Source organism: Phalacrocorax aristotelis, chromosome 1, assembly GCF_949628215.1.
Source record: "Phalacrocorax aristotelis chromosome 1, bGulAri2.1, whole genome shotgun sequence".
In the NCBI taxonomy this organism is placed as follows: Eukaryota; Metazoa; Chordata; class Aves; order Suliformes; family Phalacrocoracidae; genus Phalacrocorax; species Phalacrocorax aristotelis.
Window position 1 is genome coordinate 20,180,945 of NC_134276.1, and position 25,745 is coordinate 20,206,689.

The 25,745-nt window shown below is 44.2% G+C and overlaps 1 protein-coding gene across 6 annotated transcripts; it reads right to left on the minus strand.

Moving 5' to 3' along the window:
* Positions 1–5,335: 5,335 nt before the first annotated feature.
* On the minus strand, positions 5,336–17,073 carry LOC142052728 (gap junction beta-6 protein). Of its 6 annotated transcripts, none has more exons than XR_012658961.1 (3): positions 16,805–17,073; positions 16,229–16,306; positions 5,336–7,154 (listed from the first exon to the last, which is right to left on the minus strand). XR_012658961.1 is itself a non-coding variant. In XM_075083262.1 (2 exons), exon 2 carries the CDS (start codon positions 7,131–7,133, stop codon positions 6,342–6,344), a length of 792 nt encoding a protein of 263 aa, XP_074939363.1. In that variant the 5' UTR covers positions 7,134–7,154; positions 16,229–16,307; the 3' UTR covers positions 5,336–6,341. The 6 variants fall into 6 exon arrangements, 3 of the variants coding, with proteins under 3 accessions (XP_074939363.1, XP_074939373.1, XP_074939379.1); XR_012658962.1 differs by having other exon boundaries at positions 16,809–16,980; XR_012658964.1 differs by lacking the exon at positions 16,805–17,073 and adding an exon at positions 16,429–16,589.
* Between the last annotated feature and the right edge of the window lie 8,672 nt (positions 17,074–25,745).

Here is a 25,745-nt window from a genome sequence, read left to right on the forward strand (position 1 = left end):
GAAGCAGGGTGCTGACTTGATAGCTGAGTCAGGGCTCTACAAGAACCTCTCCCTGTCTCCTCCTCCCACCTGGTCATTGCTGTGTGTGTCAGATGAAGTGTTGGGTGCTTCTGTGCAGAGAAACCCACCCAGCTGTGTGTGCACACTGAAGAAGCAGTCATACTCCGCAACTAGCATCGGGGTGCAGGGCCAAGTAGGTGGGAAATCGCAGCAGTGTTATTTGCACTCCACACCCATCTATTTTTTGGTGAAGCTGGCCAATTTTTGGCTTCTGTGGAAGTCGAAAGGAGGCCATTCTCCTTTACATGCCTAACTGAGAAATAAAAGCCTGACAATACAGGGCTGTGCAGGCAGATAGGTACACGTGCTGCCTCTGGTAGGGGAAAGGCTGCTACAACAGTAGTGCTGTCACTGCAGTCAGTGGTGCAAAGTCCCTACAAAGAAGTTTGCTGAGGTGGAGATGGTCTCTGCCCACAGGCCCACCTGCTGGGAGAACAGCGGCCAGTATGGTGTAGGATCTCAGATCCAACATCTCCTCTGGTTTCAGAGGCCACACTCTCTGAGAGCACAGTGGAAATTTTCAACGCACACCAAACAACTCAAAACGTGCATGGAGAACTCTTAAATGCCTGCCCCTCTGCCTTCCAGCCTGAACAAGAGCAGCTCAGCAAGCGTCGGGTAACAAAGACAAGAAGCAGCATGATCGCTCTTAAACCACATCCCCAGCTACTCCTTTTGCTGCAAATCAATAAACACAGTCTATGAGCTGAAAGTTGAGCTGTGAGTGATCATTACTCACATATATACAACAGGGACTCTTCTCCCAGGCTGGCTGCTGAGCACGTCCTCATCTTTCCGTGCTGTGGTCACCGCAGTGACAATGGGAAGCGCCTGCAATCTAGCATGTGGTACTTTATGAAGAATAGAAATTGCACCCATTTTTAAAAAGGGTAGAAAGGAAGACCCTGGGAACTGGGCGTCAGCCGCACCTCTGTGCCTGGGAAGATCATGGAACAGATCCTCCTAGAAGCTATGCTAAGGCACATGAAGGACAGGGAGGTGATTTGAGACAGCCAGCATGGCTCCACCAAGGGTAAGTCCTGCCTGACCAACCTAGTGGTTTTCTATGATGGAGTGACTGCATCAGCGGACAAGGGAAGAGCTACGGATGTCATCTATCTGGACTTCTGTAAGGCCTTTGACATGGTCCCCACAGCATCCTTCTCTCTAAATTGGAGAGATAGGGATTTGATGGGTGGACGAGGAGTTGGTTAGATGGTCACATCCAGGGATAGTGGTCAACAGCTCAATGTGCAAATGGAGATCGGTGACAAGTGGTGTCCCTCAGGGGTCCTTATTGGGACCAGTACTGGTTAATATCTTCATCAATGACACAGCAAGATGCACCCTCAGCAAGTTTGCAGATGACACCAAGCTGAGTGGTGCAGTTGACATGACTGACAGGATGCCATCCAGAGGGACCTGGGCAAGCTCAGGAAGTGTGTCTGTGTGAATCTCATGAGGTTCAACAAGGCCAAGTGCAAGGTCCTGCACCTGAGCTGGGTAACCCCCAATATCAGTACAGGCTGAGGGATGAAGGGATTGAAAACAGCCCTACGGAGAAGGACTTGGGGGTACTATTTGTGAATGGAAAGCTGGACACAAGCTGGCAATGTGCGCTTGCAGCCCAGAAAGCCAACCATATCAAAAGAAGCATGGCCAGCAGGTCGAGGGAGGTGATTCTGCCCCGCTGCTCTGCTCTGGTGAGACCCCACCTGGAGTATTTTGTCCAGCTCTGGAGCCCTCAGCACAGGAAAGACGGACCTGTTGGAGTGGGTCCAGAGAAGGGTCACAAAAATGATCAGAGGGATGGAACACCTCTCCTATGAAGACAGACTGAAAGAGTTGGGGTTGGTCAGCCTGTAGGAGAGAAGGCTCCAGGGAGACCTTATTGCTGTCTTTCAGTACTTAAAGGGGGCTTATTAGAAAGTTGGGGACAAACTTTTTAGCAGGGCCTGTTGCAATAGGACAAGGTGTAAAGGTTTTAAAGTAAAAGAGGGTAGATTTAGACTAGATATAAGGAAGACATTTTTTACAATGCAGGCAGTGAAACACGAACAGGTTGCGCAGAGAGGTGGTAGATGCCCCATCCCTAGAAACATTCAAGGTCAGGTTGGACAGGGGTCTGAGCAGCCCGATCTAATTGACAATGTCCCTGCTCACTGCAGGGGGGGGGTTGGACTAGATGACATTTAAAGGTTCCTTCCAACCTAAACCATTCTATGATTCTGTGAAATAGATTTATTTCAGGAGCACTGTAATGAAGTGTTGGGCCACTAGGGAAAATAGAGGTAACAATGGTAAAGAAAAATATACCAACTAATCAAGAGCAAAGGTCTGCCTCGTGTTGACTGTGGTGGTGCTTTCCACCACACCATCACAGGGCAAGGATGGGTCAGCATGAATGACATGCACTGGCAGAATCTGCTCGCAGAGGGGCTGGGGGAGCCAAACTCGCTCTGACCTGGCAGTGAAGAGCTTGCGGCTGCAGTGTGTGGGGTAGGGTAGGCAGCCTAACTATGCAAAAGGAGGAGGGTGGGTTCAGACCATCCTGAAACTGGTCTCATTTGCATTTAGCATTTTGGCATGCAGGGCTTAGGGCTTAGGACAATGGAAAAACAAAGCCAAAGTTGCAGGGGTGCTGGGCGGAGAAGAGGGAGGGATGGAGGAGGGCATGCAGTGCGGCTGGAGTCAAGGGCTGTTGTGTGTAATGGGAGCAGAGTCAGGCAGGCGCTGCTGCATGGTCATGGCTCCTACCTGTTTGATAGGAAAGCAAGATACCAGGGTGGGAGGGGATGCTGGGAATTTGAAAGCGAGCTTTTCCAGAGGCTCTGATTAATCGCTTGGCACCACAGCCAATTTAAGCAATTTCTGCCCGAGGCATAACAAAGGGGAAATCACAGGGTGGGGAGATGAAGCAGGGATGGGCAGGGACAATTAAGCCAGCTGCCATCAAGAGAAACTGGCTGAACTACCGCGGGGTGATGCTTGTGCCAGTACAGTACAAACTGCCAGTCACCAGTGGGTCAGAGATTTGGGGGAGCAGACCCTCCCCCCAGGCAATGGCTACAAGGTAGGAGCAAGGGCAGGCACATAGAAGGGCTGGGAGCAGGTGTGCTCTGTGATTCACAGCAGCCCCAACCAGCCTCAAGAATCTTGCGAAGATGCAGGAGGAGGTCTGAAACCAAGAAAAGCAGCTCAGCTTTTCCCTGCAGAAGGGGTTACCTACCACCCTGCCAAACACAGCTGCCTCCCCTGCTCAGGCCACAAGACAGGCAGGTGGTGGGGAGGTGACTTGGAGAAACAAGACACTGAAAGCTGCCATTTCCTCATGAGGCTATCCTCTTCAGCCTAACACAACAGGAGATGAAGAATTATTTAGAGGGCACTAAAACCACCAGGGACTTTTCCCTGGTGGTAACAAAAGTCAGGGGATGTTTCAGACAAAGGATAGTGCCTGAAATCAGGGTAAGATCCCAGCCAAGCACATCTCAGCCACAACGGGTCCTTCCGGCTGAGTCAATGACTTAGCACTAGTGAAGCCTTGGATAAGCTCCAGCTCTTTGATTTACAGCCGCCCTTGCATAGGTTGGACAGGGACTGGCACACTTGCTCCTGACCCGTCTGGCTGCCGGGACACCCGAGGAGCACAGCAGTGTTGCTTGACTGTACCCTACCAGGTCCTGCGACCGTGCATGGAAGTTGAACTAACCCAAACCCCATTACAGCACGGCCATGCAAATAGTTGTGCGGGTGCACAAAGGACCGCATGTGCCCAATTTCATTTAAACTTTGCCCATTTATCCAGGCTTAAAGTAACAACAGACATGGAACTGATCTTCTAGAAAAATCCAACTTCTGGAATAAAAACCACTGTTTGAAAACCTGTAAGCAGGAAATGAAAATCTCATAGAGAACACTATTGTCATATTCCCATTTGCCAGGCCTGCACTTTTATTGTAGACCAAGAAAAACTACCCCTCCTCCATTTAAGGAAAAATATCTGCCTTATGTTGTTTTCCAGGTTTATTGATGTTCAGCATATGGCTATTTCAATTTGATCACTAAAAGTGGTGAGACATGATCAGGATAACCATTAACTGACCTCCATTCATGTTCACTATATGGTACGTGATTTGCAGATGCCCTGGGAAGTCCATAGCTCAAGTTGCTCTGTGAAACACAGTTCTGGAAAAGAAGTATCTGTGTCTCCATGCCCTGGGATCAGCACAACACGAGGCCCGAGCCCTCACTGTTTGCCCCTGGGCAGATTGGGGGGCAATCCGGCAAGGCACAGCCTGAGCACCCACCTTCCCAATCCTGAAGGAGCAGCTCTATTAAGTAAAGATTTAAACCATTGCCATAGCAGGACGTGGAGCCTGGGGAGGCAGCCACAACAGAGCCACCCAGAATGTGCAAGCTTTTGTAGCACTTTTCACTTCTTGTATTTTCAGTCTGTAGACAATACAAGCACACTAATATACAGTTTTGTGTATATTTTTTGAGCTTGCTGGTAGACACATCCAGAAGACTAGCAGCAATTTTGTTTTCACAACAGCAATTAAAGAAAAAACATGCTGCGAAGACAGGAAAGATCAGGAGTTTGGCAGTGGAAGAGAACAGGTAAGTGACAGGGCTCAGCTCAGGCCCTCATGCAGGGACAGAGCTGACTCTAGGTATTTTCTCTGTCCCATTGCTTGTGCCTGCACCCTGTTAGGGTTCTGCTGGCCACACATAAAACAACCAACCAACTCAAACCCACTTACAGCATGGACACACACAAAGCTATGCTGGCACCTGTAAGAAAAAGTGGGATACAATGGCAAGAGGCAAACCACACTGAGGGTAACCTCTGCTTCTGGCAATACCTGCTCTTTGTTATGCCCCTTGAAAGAGGAGCTCCACGATACAAACCCAACAATGCTAATCCATTTGCACTCATGTAAAATATGATCCAGCATAGGAAACACACACAAGACACTACAGCTAGGGTCGTGTACTACACCCACCTCTTTGACCTTTGGGATCTCCTGCTGTTGACAGCACAACCCTCCCCCAGGCACATACACCCGTGCACTCAGGAGTTCTATGGGCACCTCCATCAGGGTATGGACAACAGAATTAATTAGGGCATCACTGCTCTAGCTGGGAACGGGGGGGTGTACAGGCTGCATGCGCTGTGGATGTAAAGTCCCTGCTTAAAAACAGGTCTTCATAAGCACTTGTCCTGCTTAAGATCTCACTAGCATTGACATACAGACTTCCACTTCATTGAGAAAGGTTAAAGTGTTTGCCTTTTATTGAGAAAACTTGCTCTTTCCAGTGATACTTTTCCATGTCCTTCAAACCAAAGAGCCCTAGTTTCATAACAGCACCATCAGTCTACCACCAAAAAAAAAAGCAAACAAATCAAAACCAAGAGTTCCATGATGTGATATAGCATAAAGAAATAAAAATACAGCTAATACATCAGAGGAAAACATTTACATAAAGTTATGGACATTGCTATAAAACTGGTAGTATGCAGGTAAAAGATCAATAAGATTACCAGGTCTGCTAGATGTTTAAAGCAAGCCTACTTAGGCTCTATCTATATTGTTATGCTGGTTTCAGGCGTGACTTTGCACTCAGGACCTAGCTACCTCAATTATCCACACTACACATGGTGGGCTTTCATGCAACTTCCCCTAGAGCCAGCAGTGTATATGCAAGCGTCTCAGGATACCTGTCCAGCCTCAATGCTTGCAAAGCTGTAAGAGTGTAGCCTGTTGCTGCCTCCTCCCTGTGAATATGCTATTACAAGAGTTCATGTGTGTACGCCTGGTTAAGAAACAACAATGCAGTCAGTTGTGTACTATAAGCACCTTAAGTAACATGGAATCTTAGATTTTAGAAAAATATTTTAATTGTCAGTTCACAAGTAAAAACTATCACTATTACAAAACATCTTGTAATACTACATTATCTAGCTTGGAAAGTATTTTGTTCTTATTGCTGTTGCATTTTCAGGAGCTGTGCCAGCATGAAGGTATTAGTGAGTTCCTCACTTCTCAGAGTCAGCTTGTACGGGTACTCATAGGAAGATACACTCTCCTATTTAATCCTCACATTTTTGTGTTTAGGCTGCCCTGACTTTTTTCAGACATGCACATAATTGACACCTGACACTACGTATCAAAGTCTCACCCAACTTAAATTGTTTCATATAACAAATTGCATTTGCAGCCTTTAAACAAAGAACACTCACCCCAAAAAGAATGAACGCCAGCATTGCCACCACCTTAGCTACCTGAAAATCCTGTAACAGTGTTCTGGCAGCTATCAGATATTAACTCATTCATTTCATTTTGTTTGGTTTCTTCCTTATTCTCATGGTTGGGGTGATGTTTTGGATTTCCTGCTCTTTTAGACCTTCTGAGGAAAAATTTTGCCATTAAGTAACATAATTCAGCAACATTTAAAAGAATGCAAATGCTGGACACAGCGATCATGAAAATAGTAAACACCGTCTTTTCAGTGGGTCGAGAAACAAAGCAGTCTACTGTGTTGGGGCAGGGCCAAGCATTACACTTCATTAAGCGAGGCATTCGGAACCCATCGTACATAAAATAAAATGCATACATGAAGACTGCTTCAAAGACCAGTCTGAAGAAGATGCTGCTGGTGTATGTCCACCACAAGGAGCCCTCAATACGAAACCTCTGTTTTCTGATTTCTTCAATGTCCTTGTATTCACACTTCTGGTCTCCCTTTCTGAACTGCTTTTTCTTCTCGTGCCTCCTGTACGCTACATGCATGGCCACCAGCAGTGCAGGTGTGGAAACAAAGATCAGCTGCAGGGCCCAGAGTCTGATGTGAGAGATGGGGAAAAAGTGATCATAGCAAACGTTCTTGCAACCAGGTTGAAGTGTGTTGCAGACAAAGTCATCTTGTTCGTCTCCCCAGACTCTCTCTGCAGCCACAACCAGGATCATGATACGGAAGATGAACAGCACTGTGAGCCATATCTTCCCGATGCTGGTGGAGTGCTTGTTTACACCTCCTAAAATGGTATGCAGAGATCCCCAATCCATTATCTTGTTTTAATCGTTCACCTAAAACAAGACAAATAAACAAAACTAATCAAGATAGGAGACAAATACCATCAAGCATGTGGTATAAAATAAGGGCAATATCATACAATTGCAGGATATCCATTGGCTGTGGTAACATTTTGTTGATGCAGTAGGCTTACTTATAAGTGGTCATAAATAATAATCCAATCATGTATCAGCAGGTAATATTTCATTATTTGATTACACACATGGTATCAGATTCATTTGACTTCTAGGTGTATTTGCCAACTGAAAACAGCTACTAGCCACATTAAGTAGGTAAAGCAGACAAGAACTCAATGAAAACAGCCTTAAATTAAAAGTACAACTTTAGTAGCTTGATAACAGTAACAAAAGAAGATGAAATCAGCAAAAGGAAGGTAGGTGTTATGTTAAAAGAAGAAATTGTTAGACAGCTAGAATTCCTATATAAATGAAGCAAAGTTGCCTCATCCTTAGAGTGTACACAACATTTTCATGAGTACATTCCAGCAACACAGACAGACCTTGAAGAACTGCTGCTGATGCTCTGCATCTTCCACCAGCAGGCCTGGATAGCCTGCTTTCACAGATTTAAAAAAAATGTGACTCCAGGGTTCTATATTGTTAATTGGAAGAAAACACAGTAGCTTGAGGCAGTGAAGATGAGGTCTTGGTCATTATCCAGCTCATCTTGAGCCGAATGTTTAAAACCAGTGCTTAAAGATCCATCCTAAAATTGCCATTTCACTCCACTAACTACAGAGAGGCTGGGGGAACTAGACAGAGACTCCTTCATTGTCAACGCCTGTCAGGTGATTTTCTTTTTTTCCCTTCCCCTCCTAACACAGACTGCATTGCTCCTACAATAGGGGAGACATTCCAGAGGCTGGGAGCATGCTAAATCCAACATTTGAAGCATTCAGACAGGCCAGCAGTAGCTCAGAGACTTTTCAACAGAAGCATGCGCTTTCCAGTAGATGAGTTTCAAAGAACTTTGACTGTAATGAATTGAAGGATTTCACCTTTGTCTCCCACATGTCTCCCCAGGAACATCACAATTGTCTGGGTTTGCTTAACTTCCACAAACAAGAGCCTTTCACAGAAAGCATTCAGAGGCATTTCAGCACACCTCCCCCCCACCCCTCCACTTCAGGTGGATTTACAAAAAGTTAGTTTGCAAGCTATTCTGAATTAAATAAACCAGCATTTCTTGTGCCTGTCAGCCAGGACCCTCTAAAAGTGGTCACAGATCTCTTTGCTCTGAAATTCCTCGACTCTTATTTCTCAACTTTGTCTGTTTGTTTGCATCTCAAAGATGATCGTTCTTTGGCATTTACAGCACAGGGCACCGATAGGCAAAACCACATTTTCAAGATTTCTAGAGAAGAACAGCCACTGACACAAAGGCCATCATATCTGTCACATGACAGAATTTTTATAATTTCCTGAACCTTGAGCTGGGTCACATTGCATGAGGAAGAAAATTACAACATTCATTTGCAGTTATCTTCTGCATCACACTCCCATTCTGAATAACACCAAAAACCTTTCTGCTTCGCTGATTATATACAATTCTGCTGTAAGTCACATACAGTAATATAGAGCATCAGTCAAAGAACACAACAGCTCAGGGAAAATGAGGACATTTAATTATTATACAAATGCAAGTGTTTTTTTTCTTGAGTATTGGAATATAAGTGTAATCTCCCTTCACTGGTTCCATGAACTACATTTCCCTCAGATTATGTTGGTTGACTGTGTGGTGTTATACTTCAGCAGGTGAAAACCAAGAGGGGGGACCCAAGATTTTCTTTGGAGAAAAAATTTTCTTGGAGAGAACCTTTCCTGAGCCTCCTTCAGGATGCAGTATCTATGTGGGTCATCACCTCTGTATCTGTCTGAAAACAGTCCTGGAAACAGAGTTACCTTTCCTGTCTTGCTAGGTTATTTTTCCAAGAAGAAAGTTTATTTTTCATTAGCATACAGATATAGAGAAAAATCTCTGTAGGTTAACAACCCTATGAGGGCACAGGAAAGACCCTTAATACCAGAGATACTTACAAAATATACTAGCCAGATTTTCAAATATTTGTTTCCATCCCTTTTTTTGCCATCTGATTTTTTCATCAGTCAGACTAGCCTTTCTTTCAGGATTTGCTTTGGAGATCATTGTATGTTAAACAAAGGAACAGTTATAACTTTATTAGTTTTCTCTGTTATTATCACACACACATTGCAATTACAGTACTTGTAAAATGACACTACAACTAAGTATTAGTACTCGAAATACTCATGCACACCTGAATATAAACACTGGAAAAGACTGGCACCATGTAAACTGTGGTATTACACACATCATTCACTCATCCTTTAATTCCGCCAGACTCCTTGCATTTCCTCTCTCAGGTATTGCTCCTTCTTTTCCCTGCCTGTCAGCATGGGAGGCTGAGAAGCGGAACCTGTGTATCCCCGCCTCATAAGCCATTTCTTATGCTTCACCTCTCACTGTACACCGATACCGCTGCCTTTCTGTTATTACAACTTCACGAGGATTTGTTTCCTCATGTAATTGCTCCTTCCTGTCTCCCTGCAAAGGGGGTTCAAAATACAAGTGCCTCTGGGTTGTCTTCAGTGGCAAAGTTCGCTCAAGATGCTTTCCCACCACTGTTTGCTCCTGAGGTCACACTGCAGTTCACCTCCTGCAACTTTGTGGGGGAGCATTATAAATCCAGTGCCTCGTACAAAAGTTATTTCCAGTACTAGTATGCTTGTGGGTTTTTTTAAACCTGATCTATTTCACCAATCTGCTTTATAGCACAGACCCACAAAGCATCTGAAAAGCACAACTTCATTTAAAAAAAGGCTGCAAATTGCAAAGCATGGGTAAGAATGAGCAGCCAGTGGAGAAGAGCAGTTGGCAAAGCTTTATTGCTGAGGCCAATACATCATGAAACTATACTATTCATCTGATTTGCTCCAACTGATCTGAGAATATATTGTGCTTGCTAAGCCAAAACATGGTGCTTCAATTCTAGCAAAAGCACGTCTGTACCTGGAATGATGCAAGAAAAGCCACCACACTTTGGAGAGGCAGCCTTTCGCCCCAAGTCTCCTAGTGACATTTCTTCTCCTTCCCAATAAAGCTTTTGTCTTTCATATCTGCCCAAACCCTCCCCCCTTCACCATTCCCACCTACCTTTCCAAATCCTCCAACTATCTCTGCAGCTCCTCCTGCCACCATCTACTATTCTTTCTGCTGCTTGCCGAGTTAGTCACCAACCTTTGCCCCCTGTTGCTGTACCTTCATGGCCTCTCAGGCTTGTTTTCATGCTGGTGAGAGTCATATGACTTCTGGAACCCTCCAGAGATTGATACAGGCACTGACCAGATACCAGCGAGTCTCACTATCTTCTCCCTGAAGGGTGGCAGAGTTAAGATTGCGGGGCCATATTCAGGCAGCCTGAATTCCACCCAGATGCTTTGGTCCCAGTGTTTCTTACTAGCTGACTTTAACCTGCTCTCATCAATGCAATTTAGAGGGTCTAATGAAGGCAAGACAGACTGCTGAAGTGCCCACCTCTGTCCAATAAACAGACACAGTGACCCAAGCAGAATTTAAGTTAACAGAGTATGGCCCTTCATGCTGTTAAGCCATCGGTGCAGATCACTCTAGCTAAACATCAGGTTTGGGCTATCTGTACTGATGTGATGGCTCATTTACTCCTAATGTACTCAAAAGCTAGGATGTGGACTCATCACTGTAGGTTATCTTTCCTCCAGATACTTGATTTTAAGACCTTTTTACTAGCAAGTAAAACATTAACTGTCTTGCTGACCAAAGGAGAATAAAGCAGGAAAGCTACTTCCCTTTAACAGGTGGTAATTCTCATTTTCAGAGCCAGTGCAGATACTATTTCTACAGAGGCAAATCCAGCTAAATGCCTACAGAATTAATATTATGTAGGCCATCAAAGACTTACCTGGTTTGCTGGTCTCAGAAGTACAGCACAGTACAAGAATAAGTTAAAGACAAGAAAGCTTAGGTGAATTTTTTTGGGGAAAAAGTAAAGTAGAAATGAGGATAAGGACTTGTTATAAAGGAAGAAGCTGGGAAAAACAGAAGATAGCTGGAGTCAGCAAGGTTGAGTAACTGAGCATTTAGAACCCATTCTAACACAGGAGTATTATCTTTAAGTGTTAAATTTTCCTTTAAAAAATTGCAACTGGGCATGAAAATAAGCCTTCCCAAGCCCCAGCACAGATCTCTATTGAAAAGGCACAGAAGGTCCAGCTGGCAGCAGAACGTTCAGAGGATCATGATAGTATATGGCTATTACAATAGGAGACAAAAAGACAATCATAGAAGATTGCCATGCTCCACTGAAGTTTGTTACAAGCAAAATGGTTCTATATGATCCCACAACACAGAAGCACATAAGTAGGTATTTTGTTTTGAGTTTAGTTTTGGTGTGGGGTTGTTTTATTTTTTACTTTTTTCTTTGTTTGAGTTTTTTTGTGGTTTTGTTTGTTCTGGTTTTTCACTAGGAGGCTAGACAGCAGCAAGAAAAGAACTACAGCTTAACTGTTTCTGTATTCCAACAGCTTCGGGGCAGCGTTGTTTTGAACTCTGTGCTGCCATGGCTAGACTGCCTTCTACTTTAAAGCTAGCTCCTATAAGCCTACATTAAACCGCAATCACAGTGCAGTGAATCCACCCTGTAAAAAATCCCTGCAATTCACAACACTAAGGACAATTATCACTGAGCTCCTGTGTTTGAGTACAGCTCGTTAACAGATGCTTTTTCGACTCTGTTAAAGACTGTTATACTGGAAATCATTAGTCAATGGTTAAATCCACAGCTTTGCAAGCCACAACTAGAACACAGCGAAGGTAAAACCAACAGAAGATACATTCCTTTCACATAAACAGCATGGCACTTGCTGCTACAGGGTATTACCAAGCAAAAAAGTAGTTAGCAAGTATTACAATATTTGCTTATGCTATAGGAACTTCTAAGAGTCCCAGTCAAGATGTCCACAGTATGCCAACTTACACATAAATTCAGAGTACAATTATACCCTTCTCCCCACAGCTACAAACTGGATACCAATTTACTTATTCTACTAGAATTACACAGAAGTGTACAGGGTGTTCACAATGCCTCTACTCCTATTAGAATTTTAGTGTAGGGTGTACCAAAAGTTACCAGTCCAGTGTGACATTCTGCCACTTTCAGCATCAGCCTCCAGATACTGACACAAGATCAGCAGTCCACCAGGCCAAAAGTCACTTTATCCCATGTGGGAATGCATTAACCAAGATAATCTTTAAGCAAAAAAGCACTGATCCTGAGTGTCCCTCCCCACATGCTGGGGACAAAGATAACTCAGATGCCTAAGAATGGTAGTTCTAATGCAGAAGTTTTGCCATAGAAAAGCTTTAGAACACTTAAACTGCATCAGACCCAAGATCATTACCAAAATTAGTTTATCACCCAACTTCACACAAGAAGTATTGCTGTATGTTGAGGTTCAGTGCGCATCCAAAGGCACTGCTGACACAACTTTCACTTCCAGTCTTGATCTGAACAGTTACACTGAGAGCACTAGCTCATATGGGGGCTGATAACCAGCATCAAGGTGTCCTAGGGCTGTATATGTCGTTTCATACCCAGATTTGAAGAACACACAAATCTGGATTTCAGCAGTTTTGTATCAGCATACCTTCACCCTGCCAACCTGAGGTCTAGTTTATTGGTGAGTAAACAGCAAGCACTTCATTTGTTAGTGTGTCGATTTTGTTATTCCTATTGCTGAGTTAGTTTTGGTGCTGTACCACAAGAACAGCAGCATTGCCAGGACTGAACCAAGGAAGCCTCTAATAAATACAAATTAATGTCTTTCAAAGATGGCATCCTTTAATTTCACCAAGAAAGGGTGGCATACAGGCTACAGCAATTACTTGCTAACTCTCTCAGACTTCCTATTTAATTTGTCAGCCTGCCCCATGCCTCAGTTTCCCAGACATTAAACTGGGGATAATAAAATCTCACCATCTCACTGGGCTGTTCTGAAATGCTCCACTACAATTATAGGCTTCACAGATTCATACTTTTATCAGTGGACTAAGACAGATAGGAACCAGTTCAAAACTGGAAGTACAGAACTTGAATTCAATCATCCAGGGTACTCCAGCTGCCTGAAAAAGAATACAGCTCCCTATGTTTCTATAGCTTTAATGCAGAGTTCAAAGTGTAAGAAGACGCAGCTTTGAACTTGGACTTAGGCAACCAAAATCCTTTAATTTCAGTATTCTAGGCAGCTTCCAGCTATTTTAATTCTACAGCTGTACATTAAAAACTTCAAGGAACATGCAGCTGGAGCACTCTGAAGTATCAACAACTCTGCCTCTTTCCTAAACAAATTAATAAAGATCAAAAGAGCAGTTTAACAATGACAAAAGCCTGTGCAGTTCTGTAGTAGCTCTTAAACTTTGTTCTGAACATCTATCTCCAGATCAGAGTGGAAACTAGAGAATAGAAGAGCCATGACAGAGGAGTTACAGTATATCTGATTTGACACAAGAACAGGCAAAGACTAATCAAGGAACAGGAAACCTCTGACAGCTGCAGGTCTGAACACTGCAAGAATTGTACTTTTCTTCTACTCAAGTTCATGAAAACAGGAGACATTCATTGCTCTAATTAAACCCTGTGTGACACCCAGAGATAGCCCTTTAACACAACAGATTAGGACCCAATATGTATGTAGATAGATGTTTAAAAGAAGTATGCTAGTTAAGTATCAACAGCATTAAGGGTCCAGTTCTACCCACGACGACCCCCTTATGACTGCCCTGTATTCATGCCCTTACACAAGTTTTAAGTAGTCTTCTAAGCATGTTTGGAAATACCCATAGCTATTTTATGGGCCTACAACTGTAAGTGGAGGATTACCATCCTCCAGAACATCTCTGCACAGTCTCTCCACAGAATTTACTCCACTTGTGGAAAACAGGAAATCAGAAGTGCCAGGTACACTTGAAGGCATAACAAAACAGCACCAGTCCTATTAGGATTTGGCCCCTCCCAGCCATTTTCCACTGTAAACCTTTCCTTCAAAATATCCTTTAAATTTCTTGCTTTGAAACAAAAACAAATTTCTAAGGACTATATATTCACTGATGCAAGTGTTCTATTTACCATATTTTAAAAGAAATTTTTATACACAGCGTGCCCTGCTCCCAGTGATGAAAAGAGCAACTTTAGTTACGACAGTTTTATGTATTTTTTTTAACCTGTTATTTAATTCCTATTTCCTTCCCCCTAGACCCAGGCAAATATCTACATCCCCTCTACAAACCTGCCCACTCCCACTTCAATGTACCATTTCCTATGAAATTGGAAAGTCACTGTCTCTTTCACACACTTTTACACCCTTTTGGAAATGCTAATTAAATTTATAAACACCAAGATTCTATACTGAGGTGCAGCTTTTCCTTGAACATGTATTTTATTACATTTTTTCATCAAAAGTGAAGACAAAAGCGACTTCTTCCTTTTTTTAAAAAAATCTATTACAGGAAGAAACATTTGTATGAGATAAGGAATAGAATTAGTTTTCCAGTTGTCTTTTAACAATTAATAGTTTATGTGTTTCTTTTTCCACATTCCTTCTGTTTTGACAGCATATAATCTCTCCTCATATATCATCACTTCAAGCTTTTCCTTAGACAAACTGGTGTTCAGCCAGACAAGAGTCACAGTTCTCCTTTCAGATAACTCATCAGTCATCATTAAATAACAATTAAAAGCAGTGAGGAACAGAACAAGGAAAAACATCAAAAGAAAAAACAAAGATTTGACCCATGCTCCTGTTCCATTCATTTTCTGGGACCACTGATTTAACTGGAACTGTTCACATGAATAACACAAAAAAAATCACCTTGTAAAGCTTCCGCTTTACTCACAGGTACCAACTGAGCTTACATAATGACTCTTATTAAGACCTCGTATGTATATCTCAAAGTGCTGCTATTTTTCCAGCTACTGAGATAGTCTACTATACTTTTTTCACTGTGCAATTTCACCCAGAAGTCTCCCAGAAAGCTGGACACAGGCAGTAGAGGTGTAACCTCATGGCTCTGCAAGCGCATTGGAAATCCCACCTGGAAAATCACATTGCAATACCTAGTTAACACACTGAGGTGCCTCCTTCTTCCAGGCTGAGGCTTGGCCCACCGTGTCCTCAAAGCTAAACCTAAGAGTCATGTGCACAACCTTCTGCCTGCTGCCTTTCCTCTGGGACTCTTCAAGGTAAGTATCTGGTAAGCAGGGTTTCCAGGCTGAACAGTGAAGAGCAAGAGATACTAGAAACCACATATAACTTCTCCAACAAAATCAAGGATGAAAACATTTTATTCTGCTCTCAGCTCAGTGCACACACATACACCATGCTAATCCCAAACAGAATCTGGGCCCAAACCCTCATATTTCACACAGCATAGAGCCAATAAAATCTCATTAGTGATCAAAGTAACGAAAAGTGGGTTTAAAAGAGTATTCTTAAGCCAAAAGGCGACTTCCTTCTTTCAACCCTTTGCCTGTTCTCTTAGAGTACTTCCAGGCTACACAGTGAAAACCAACAGAGCACAAGACAGCAAAATTAATTCTTCTATTGCAGGGGGGAGGGGGAAGATAGGTTCTTCAACACAAGATGTTGGAAAAGTAACACCCAATCTAGGGAAGCCCAATGATGGGTAGGTAAGGCAGCCATGCCAAGCATGCCACAGGAACATGGTCAGCTAGCAGCTACTGCTGCAAGCCAAGCAAGCGCTCCTGCCCCTACTCCAACACGCCCCTCGCGTTTTATTTAAGGGCTTGAGTACTCATTCCTTGTGCGATCTTCTCCAGCCCCGATACTCAGAAATACATTTTTTTCTGATTCACACCTCTCATTTCCTATTCCCCCTGTAATTCTGAGGAATGTTTCCAGTGTATGATCAGACACTGACAGGACCTGTCAGTTTTACTGATGCAAGCTGTTTACCCACATGCAGCTCTCTTAACATCTGTAGGCGTGTCACAAATTACCTGTAATTGCAGAAGCCTTTATTTTGCTTGGTTTTCTAGCTGGTCGGGTACTTCACATAACGTGCTTACAAAGAGTTGCTGGGAGAAGGTGAATTAAAAAAAAAAGAGAGGTTGTTAGAGGTTAAACGCATCATTAACTGAGACAAGAGTATTCCCAATTAAAACGGGTTCAAGCGAGGTTCAAGCACTCCCCTTCATACTTAAGCTCGGGAAGCGAAACCGAGAGCTCCCGGAGCGAGTGGGGACAAATCCTATCAGGCACAGGTGGGGCAGCGCACACGGCGGCCCAGCCCCGGTCCGACTCCACAGCGGCCTCCGCTCCCTCTCCGCGGCGGGCAGCGCCGCCACGGCTCCCGGCTCCGCCGCGGCGGGCCCCAGCCCCGCGCCGCAATGCAACAAGTGTGGCGGTGGCCGCAGAGAGAGAGAGCGGGCTAGGCCTGCCCCACCGCGCCCCCCCGCCCCTTCCGCCGCCACCGGGCCCGTTCCTCACGGAGGAGGCGCGGGAACGGCCCTCCCTGCCGCCGGAGCTGCCGGTTCGCCCCCTCCCGCCGCGCCCCTCACCCGCCTCAGCAGTACCCACAACTGCAGGGGAAGATCAGCCTCTCCGGCAGCTCCCGGGACTGGGTATCGCGGGCGGGTGGCAGGGCTCAACGCCGGGCCCGCTGGTTCCTGCGGAGCGGCCAGTCCCAGCCTCGCCGTCCCGGAGCTTTAAGGTCCCTCCTCGTTCACCTGCCGCCACTTTTAACCCGCCCCTCGCCCGCCTCCACCCGGCTCCTCAGGCCGCCCGGTGGAGGCGGCGGGAAGCCTAGGGTGGAGCCCGGCGCCTGTCCCCGCTGCTGTGCCCTGGGGAGGAGATTGTGCGAAGATGAGGGCTTTAAACGTGAGGGAAAAAATAGCCAAAATAAAGGGTGGGGCAGCTGAACTAAGCCTTGAAGAGCGGGCAGAAGGGCTTGTGTCCCTCCCGGGTGCGGCGGGGGGCATCTCCCGCCCCCCAGGGTCTGGTTTGAGACTGCAGGGGAGAGCATGAGGGGAAGGGAAATCAAGATAACAGATGTGTGTTTTTTCAGAGGAAATGCATAGCTAGTTAAGATAACAGGGTCATATTTCCATCTTACCAAATCCAGGTCTTCAAAAGGGCCTTGGGATAGAAATAAAGCCAGGCCTTTTCTACTGGAAATCATTAAGGAATTACTGGCCAAGCACAGTAAGACCCAGTAGTTTCTGGCTTTTTGAGGTTTATTTTCAAGTGTTATTGAAATGCTACAGCAGTGCCCTGCAAACTCGCAGGCTTTCACCAAGCTGCAGATATTTGTCAGTGCAAAGACCTATTTTGGAAAGTTTTCTGTTTCCAAGGAATACAGTTGCTGAGGAAACAATTTGCTTTGGGTTCAAAAATCTTTGCCCAGAACTGAACACTCAGTCTTGCACATGTGCACATCAAACTAAACAAATGCCTTCTAATCCTCTTAACTAAATTTCCAAAGAAAACACAGCACAACCATAACTGTGCATTCACTCAGGCTTTGGGTGAAAAAATGTATGTTTGTGCTTGTTTAGAGTATCAGTATGAGGGCTCAAATGAAAATTATTTCCAGCTAAATTCTTCTGCCCTTTATCTTCACTTCCTAGAAAAAAATAATCCCAGGGGAAATCTTTTGCAAAAGTCAGTGGCTTAATTGATTTCATGCTCAGGAAGAAGAGGTAGAAATTTCTAGCATGAGCAACGCAATCTTTTACTTGAAGGATGAGAAATGGCTGTCAGCTGTGGTTCAAACATGAACCTCTGTTTCTGTGGCTCTCATCTTTCCTCCACCATCCCTTACCCTTGCACTTAGATCCATGCAACCTGCATATTAGGACCATAGGAAAATTCATCTCAGGAGGCCTCTTGTCCAACCTCCTGGCTAAAGCAGGGTCAGCTTTTATCTTGGACCGCCCCATCCATGGGGAACCCAGCACTTGCTGCAGCTGGAGTCAGTTTACTGCAGCAACTGTAGGACCAGGCTCAAGGTATACGATGCTATGCTGAGCTAGACAAGCAATAAATACCTGAGGCCTGAGTCCTCCTGTGTTCACTGACCTCTGTGGAAGTTGTGTGTTCAGATGACATTCAAAGTCATGTGTAGGGCTATGGCATGTGTCAGGAAGGGAGGTGGCTCTGGAGCTGGCCACACCTCTGCACTTTGCAAAAGGAGAAGCCCATCTCCCAATGTAGAAAAGCTTTGGAAGAGACATCTGGAAATCATGTGTTTTTCTCTCTCCAGTCACCGTCCAGCTTGATTCAGTGACCTTGAAAAAGTAAAACATGTCCCATCTCTGTCTTTCCAAGGTCAAAATACTTTAAACATTGGGTCTATTTAGCTGCAGCAGAGGATTTTTTTTAGTTTTGTGCTGTTTTTCAAGGTTGCATGTGCTGCCCAAAGAGGTTTTGGTAGTAAGAAAAGTATTACGAAAGCTAGTGAAGACAAGACCCTGTGGGTCTCACTGTGAAATTACTTAAGGGAGACGAGCTGTGGGCAGGGGTGCAGCATGCACCTCTCTGAGCTGCCTTCCATCAGGTCTTCACTGCACTGCCTTTGGGAGGGTATTGTGGTTAGACACCAACTACTTGTGCTTATCCCAGGGCAGAAACACCCAGTTCTGGCAGAAAACAAAGAATCTTTAATGATATTCTGTGTTTCAAAAATGAGACAATATCAAGCTAGATGTTCTTTAGCTGGAATCATGGTGGGCAGCACCGGGTGAATGGGTGGTGGGGAGCAACAGGCCAGGTTCTCTTGCAGGGTAATTTTTTCACTCTCATCTGTTGAATGCTACTTCTCTGACCTGGTAACATCAGCGTGCTCTTTGATTATAAGTGATGGTGCAAGGGACGCTAGGTAGGAAGAATGACAGATGTGTCAGTGATGGAAATTTAAGGACTAGAAAAAGAGTTTTCTAGTTTTAATCCTACGGTTTTCTCTTTAATTATGGGGGGAAAAATGAAATCTATTTAGTAATTGACTACTTAGTAATCAGAGCTAAACTGTACTTATTCCTTTACCGATGAGGGCTGTTCTGTGTATTATTTAGCCAGCATATCAGAAGTACTGTTTGGCGAACCTGAGAAATAAATACATGTAAATTGATTACTCCTACATGATGACAGCCCCTCCTCCTGTAATAGCTGTAGCTGTGCACTATAATGTGCATGAGTATATTTTGTTGACATAATTTTTAGGTAAAAAGGAGAAGAAAGGGGCGGATAAACATAGAAACCATCTATTACTGACATATATAAACAAAGAGGAAAATTAAAGTTATAGGGTTCAGAAATTCTGTGTCACTAGGTGCTGTGCATAATAATGCAGATACAAAAGAAACATCTTCATAAATACTTTTTTTTTTAATAAATAGGGATTGTTGTCATGACAATGTTGAGGACCAAGAGTAGCTTTAGGTATGAAGCCTAACTTTAGGATCAATCAGGCCAGTCTCTTTGGTAATGCATATCACCAACTATAAGACCATAATCACAGGCAAGGCTGACTACCCTGTAAAAGCATTTGAATCATGAGCACCCTTTTTAAAATACTGGCGTAGGTCAAGTTTTCCTCTTGGCCACTCCAATCAAGCCAGAGTCTGAGATGACTGTAACTTTTGGCTGAAATTTTAACCTCTTTTTCACGTATTTCATTAGACTGAAGATTTTTACAAAACAAATCCAACTTCTCAGTTTTCTTATTATTCAGAAGGGATAAAAAAGGAGGAAAAAAAATCCACCAGGAAGTTTCTTTTCCATTTTCCTGTGGCAAACTGCTGCTCAAACATTGTGGTGAAGACTGGAAGTGGGAGGTTTTTCTTCCTGAAAATTCCTGGTTCCTTTCCAAACCTTCACATCTCTAATTAGACTTTTGTAGCCTTCTGACTATTTTATCAGTTCAGAAGGGGAAAACAAAAATTAAGTCCAGTCCCTCAGTGTGAAACTGTTGTGCAGGTGTGTCTCAAAGCGCATGCTCTCCTGTGGCACATTTATTAGGAAATGACAGGCATGCATATGGTATTGATACTATATACTAAGTCTTGGATCAAGCCCCATCCTTGTTGTATGCTCTTCTTCAGCTTTTATTTTCAGTTTAATTTACCGGACAGCGTTCCTACAGGGATTGTATTAACCGTGATTTTCACACTCTCAGCAAATCCCAGGACTTCACCTCGCAGAAATAACACCCAGAGAGTCACTTCCTTTTCAGTATAATTACTTTAATGACAATGTGTAGTATCACAGTGGTTGCCCATGCAATATCGCTGTTTATTAACCATTACAGCTCCTCAAACATGTGTACTGCTATGACAAGCTGTACTTTTTCCCACCTGCAAGGGCCTTACAGGTGCTCTTGCAGAACTATTAGGCTTGCACTTTCCTTGAATAATGGGCAGATGGCTGTCTCCCTTATCTTTTTGACCTCAGGTTGTCCTCATCAATGAAACCTTCCTTTTTTTTTTTTATTTTCAGTTAACTGATGGTCATAAAAAGAGAAACATACCAGGTTCTTTCCTGCTAAGGTGACTCAGCAATCTCAGTGATGTTCCCTGCTTGTGGAGGTCAAAGAAAGAACAGGAGAGAACAAAAAAACCCACCCCAACCCCAAATGATGTGGGGGACCAACAAAAGGGGATGAAAACGGTTCCTAGCACTGCCAGTACATGATCAGCCTGACTCATGCCAATCATATAATTTACACCTTTTACCTCAAAATGAACATAGGCAGCTGTTTTAGTACATAGCCATGCTCTTCCAGGACGCCGTTAGAAAGTGTACCTCTCCTGCATGCTAGGTCGGGTAGACTAAATCATTGTCAGACACCCATGAAAGCCTCTCAGTTAATTTCTTAAGCTGACAGTTCCAGATATCCAGCAACAGCTTGATTTAAAAGGTAGAGCTTTCTCTGTCCTTAGACAGCCCAGTAATTTCTGCAACGCTATTGCTACTTTGGAAGCTGACCATTTCCATCTCCCCACCCCTTTGGTTTATTACGAATATTTCATCAGACCAGCTGTAGTCTGCCATGTCCTTCTTTGCTCTAGGCAAAGGGGGACAAGAAGAGCTGTCAGCAGCGATGCACAGTTGCTGTTGTGATGTTTCTCCTGGAGCAGGCAGCTGCAGAGGGAGTCCCCTCACTCCAGTGGCACCTAGCTGAGGCTCCAGATGGACACATGGCAGCTTCCAGTTGATTTAATTAGTTCATTGTTCCCTGGTTTGATGTAACAAGTTCATTGTTCCCCAGTTCAACTTAATTGAGTCATTGTTACTCGATTTAACTGACTGATTGCTGCCTGACTTGATTTAATTAATTACCACCTGACTGGCTGAATAGGCAAATTCCTGCTGCCAACTGCCAGTATGGCTCCTGGCTCCAAACCCATGTCATCTGCCTCTGCCCCTGCCCCTTCCCTCCTACGAACCTGCTCTTCTCCTGGGATGTGCTCTCTGATCTCCTTTAGCTGCATCATCTGTTCCCTTCCTGCTTCTCCATTCTGGTCCTATAGCCCTTCCCCAACCCGAGGAGCTTCTCTCACTCATCCTCTAATCCTCTTCTTCCTTCTCCTCTGCTTTTCCTGGCTTTAGCCCTGGGCCTACCTCCAGCTTTCCTCCCAGAGCTGTCACCACTGCATCCCACAGTAACCCTCCCTGCTGAGATTCCTCTAAAGCTGCTCTTGAGCTCCCCCAAAGGCTCTGCACTTCTCCTGCTTCATGTGCCTCAGATTGCCCTCCTATAGTGGGATTTTTTTAAATCCTATTCTGCCTAGGAATCCTACATAGGCAGCAGTGCTTGTCTGGTGCTCTCCTTTTCTTTCATTTCCACTACTTACCTGCACCTGTCTTTCTCTTCCTTTAAGGTATCATCGAGAAGCTTTTCCCCTTGTTTGTATGTTATTCAGCATCATCTAGGCTCTTGGCTCTTCTTCCTTCCTTCCCTGCCCTGGATCCATTCACTTCCTTTGAGATTTCTGTGTCCACTGTAAGGATATCTTCTCTGATTGCGCCTTAGCTCATACTCTAACTTTTTGGTTTCACCTAAAACTTTCTGATGATGGTTCAGGTTTTTCTCTGACCCTCCACTCTCTGGCTTCCACTTCATTCCCCAGTCTCCCAGATCTCCTTGGCTTATCCCTCTTCATGTCCCTCTGTCTCCATCCAGCAGAAAAATGAGATATAGGTATATCTTGTCCTCTTTTCTCTGCTCTTCTGCTCCACTATTCATCCTATGTCAATGCTAGGAGTAGACACGCACTTCTGCAGGCAGAGAATTACTGTTTTTCAAAGCAGATGTCTCAAGTTGTAAGTCTGCATTTATGTTAATGATCAGGGTGAGTCCAGGCTGCCCCTTGGCCGCTTCGGTTCAGTGCATACAGGTGAAGTCAGCTCTACCTGTGCTGTCAGTCCAGTCTGCACAACATATTGTGTGAGCATATATCCCTGATGGCTTTGCATTGGCCAGGCCCTGTTGGTCTTGTAATTCTTTCTGGCCCATCCTCACTCTTTTTATTTACCCATTTTCTCTTTTTCTTGTGTTGTCGAGTGCCTTGGAAGAAAGTTGAGGAAGGAATGCTTGTCTGTCCAGTGTAATCCCCATCACTCAGTGGCCAAACTGACAGCTGGCTTCAGTATCCCTGGGAACAGATTCAGGGTGTTTGCCCCTCCTGCCTCTGGTTCTCTCTTTTCACTAATAGGTCAATGTTTTCTTGAAGAGAGTATCTCACTGTCTACAAAGACACCTCTCCAGCCCTCTCTTCCCCTCTACTCTTCCTACACCTCTACTCATCCTACACTGCATGGCTGATGCTCTTCAATTTCACTTGCAGTGAATTAACCTGTCTCTGATTTGCTTTGGATGCGTGTAAAAGCCATTGTATTCCCAGGGCATTTTTGGTCAGCCCCCTCTGGTTTTTAGATATCAGACCCCATTGATTTTAAATACCTAAGAACCTTGGAAGATGCTTTTGGAGAGCTGGGTCTTTGGGTTCTTGAAAATCAGCTACAGAACTTTTCACCAAAAGCTTTCAACTGTTTGTTTCCTTCGGCCACGAATTCATTTCAGCTTGTTTCTTTTTCTTACAGGCTCCTGAACCTGAGCGCAATTCTCTAAGGGAGACCCGGCATGGTAGGCAGGGCAGGCTACGCATCTTCTGTATACCCTAATTAATGCAATGAAGTAATATTCCTACATCTCTAACATCTGTTCTCTCTCCTATATAAGTGACCCCCTTCGAATGAACCTTTGCAGGTCCTCCTATTGTTGGCTTCATCTCATTTGCTTGATTTACAAAAGCCATCTGACTTTACAGATGATACAGATACTGGCAATCCCTCTCGCATTACTAGTATATGAAGGAATGACACTCGGCCCTGTTCACATGAAAGCTGGTGCCAAACCTCTCATGAAATGTTATGAGAACAGGACTGGGCCGCAGATTCTTCATTCCATTCTCCATGATGGTAATTAAAATAACATTAAAATTAGCTGTAGAATTAGCAGCTGTCAGACTCTTCCTGACCTCTTCCATCTTCTGCATTTTGTAAGGCATCTTTCTGGTAATGGTTCCATTCACTGAATTGATATATGCAAAATATGGATGCTCCAGGCTTTTCAATGTATGGAGCATGCATTAAGAACGAGAGAAATGAGGACAACTGCCCTTCAATGTACAACTGGCCTTTCCCTTTGTATTTGCAAAGCACCCCTGTGGCAAGGACAATACCTGCAATGGTGGTTAACATAAAGAAAGTGTTTATAGCCTTTTACCTTTATTTGGTGTGAAGCATTCTGTCCTTTGCTAAATGTTAATGACAGCCTAAGGTTGTTCCCTTTTTCAGCCCCTCCCTGCACTTCAGAGAATTCTGCAGTTTGGGAAAGCACTGATATCAAGCACTCTGCACTTCCTCCAGAAACTGCAAATGAAGCTAAATCTGTGCAAGTCACTTCACTGCAGGCGTCTCAGAGGTTTTCACTGGTGTCATTGCATTGATGTAATTATTGTGGTGTCAGTATGCTCTAATAAAGAGACGGGCGGAGATAAAAAACCCCAAAGCTTTACAGGATTATGCAAATGGTTTTGTCCCAAACTAAGAAACAAACAAAAAATACGTTGTAACCATTTTGAGGCACTTGCATGCAGGGAGGAGTTGTTGCCAGCTGAATGGGGACATGGTTCTTCCCTTCCACATGCGTGGTGTGTAGCTCAGAGAGGTCACCCTGTCACCTGGAATGGTTGTGCCACCTTCCACAGTGTGCAGGTGCAGTACCTGGAGCATGGGGTGCTGCTTCCATGCATGGTGCTTTGTGAGATACTCATCATGATGCAGTCATGAAAGGCAGCACTGGTTACTCACTGGGAGGTAGCTGAGACTTTTCTCTCTTCCTCTCTCTTCATCCTGTAGTTTTCCTTCCTCTCAATTTCAGATTACAGGACTGTGGTGAAGGACAAGACATTTCTCTGGATTGCCCTGATGGGAGTCAGGATCAGTCTCTGTGTGTGGCTTCACTCCATGTCTCCAGAGCTGTGGGAGTTCCCCTCATGCTAAGCAGTGGCAGAAACAGCAGTTTTTGCCAAAAACTTCCCTTTCCACCACAGCATCCTCCTGACTTCCCTTAGTGATGTCTATGCCAGATGATTTTTATAAACACAGGACACCTACTAATGTGCCAACCTTTAGTTAACATTAGTACAGCGATCTGAAAAAGCCAAATCCTACACACATTGCCTTAGATACACACATTAGCAAAAAGCCCTGTTCCTCCCATGCATCCTAACAATACCACCTGCAAATGTCACCACAGTATGTCAGGAGTTGAAAATTTTCCAGTTACATCATGCTGATAATTATTTTCTCTGACTCTGGGCAGGAGTGGTTGAATACCTCGAATTTGGAAAGTACTGGTAGACTGTTCTGAAAGAAGGCCAGCCTCTAAGGGAGAAGAGGGTCCTCGCTGGGGGCATCTCTCAGAAGCAACATTCCAGGGGTCAGGTCAGGGGGTTCTATGTAGGTAACAGAAAATTAGATTAGCTTGATCTCACATTCCTTACACATACATATACTGCAAAAGCCAAGAAGCCATATGCAGTCTATGTCTGGAAGAGCTGAATGAATGCTGTTGGATATACATCACAGCAAAGTTTGGGCAAAGCAGTTTAACCACTTGTACCTGCTCCTATTTGACAGCCACTGAGAGACATGAATTTGGGAAAGAATATATAAATACAGAGCTATATAAATACACAAACTGCCCATTTTTCTTACTGGCTTAATCAGGCAGAGTAAATACGTATAACCCTATAATTCAGCTGCTTTAGTTTCACAGCATCCAGGCATACCACAAAAAAACCTGGTCTTCCTCTAAAGATCTGCCTTTTTTTTTCTACTCCAATATTATTTGTTATTAAATATTTACAATATTTTATGCAGCTGTGCAAAGAAAAATGAACCATATTCTGCAGGACAGAGGCTCTATGAATTAAAACTTAAGTCCTGCGG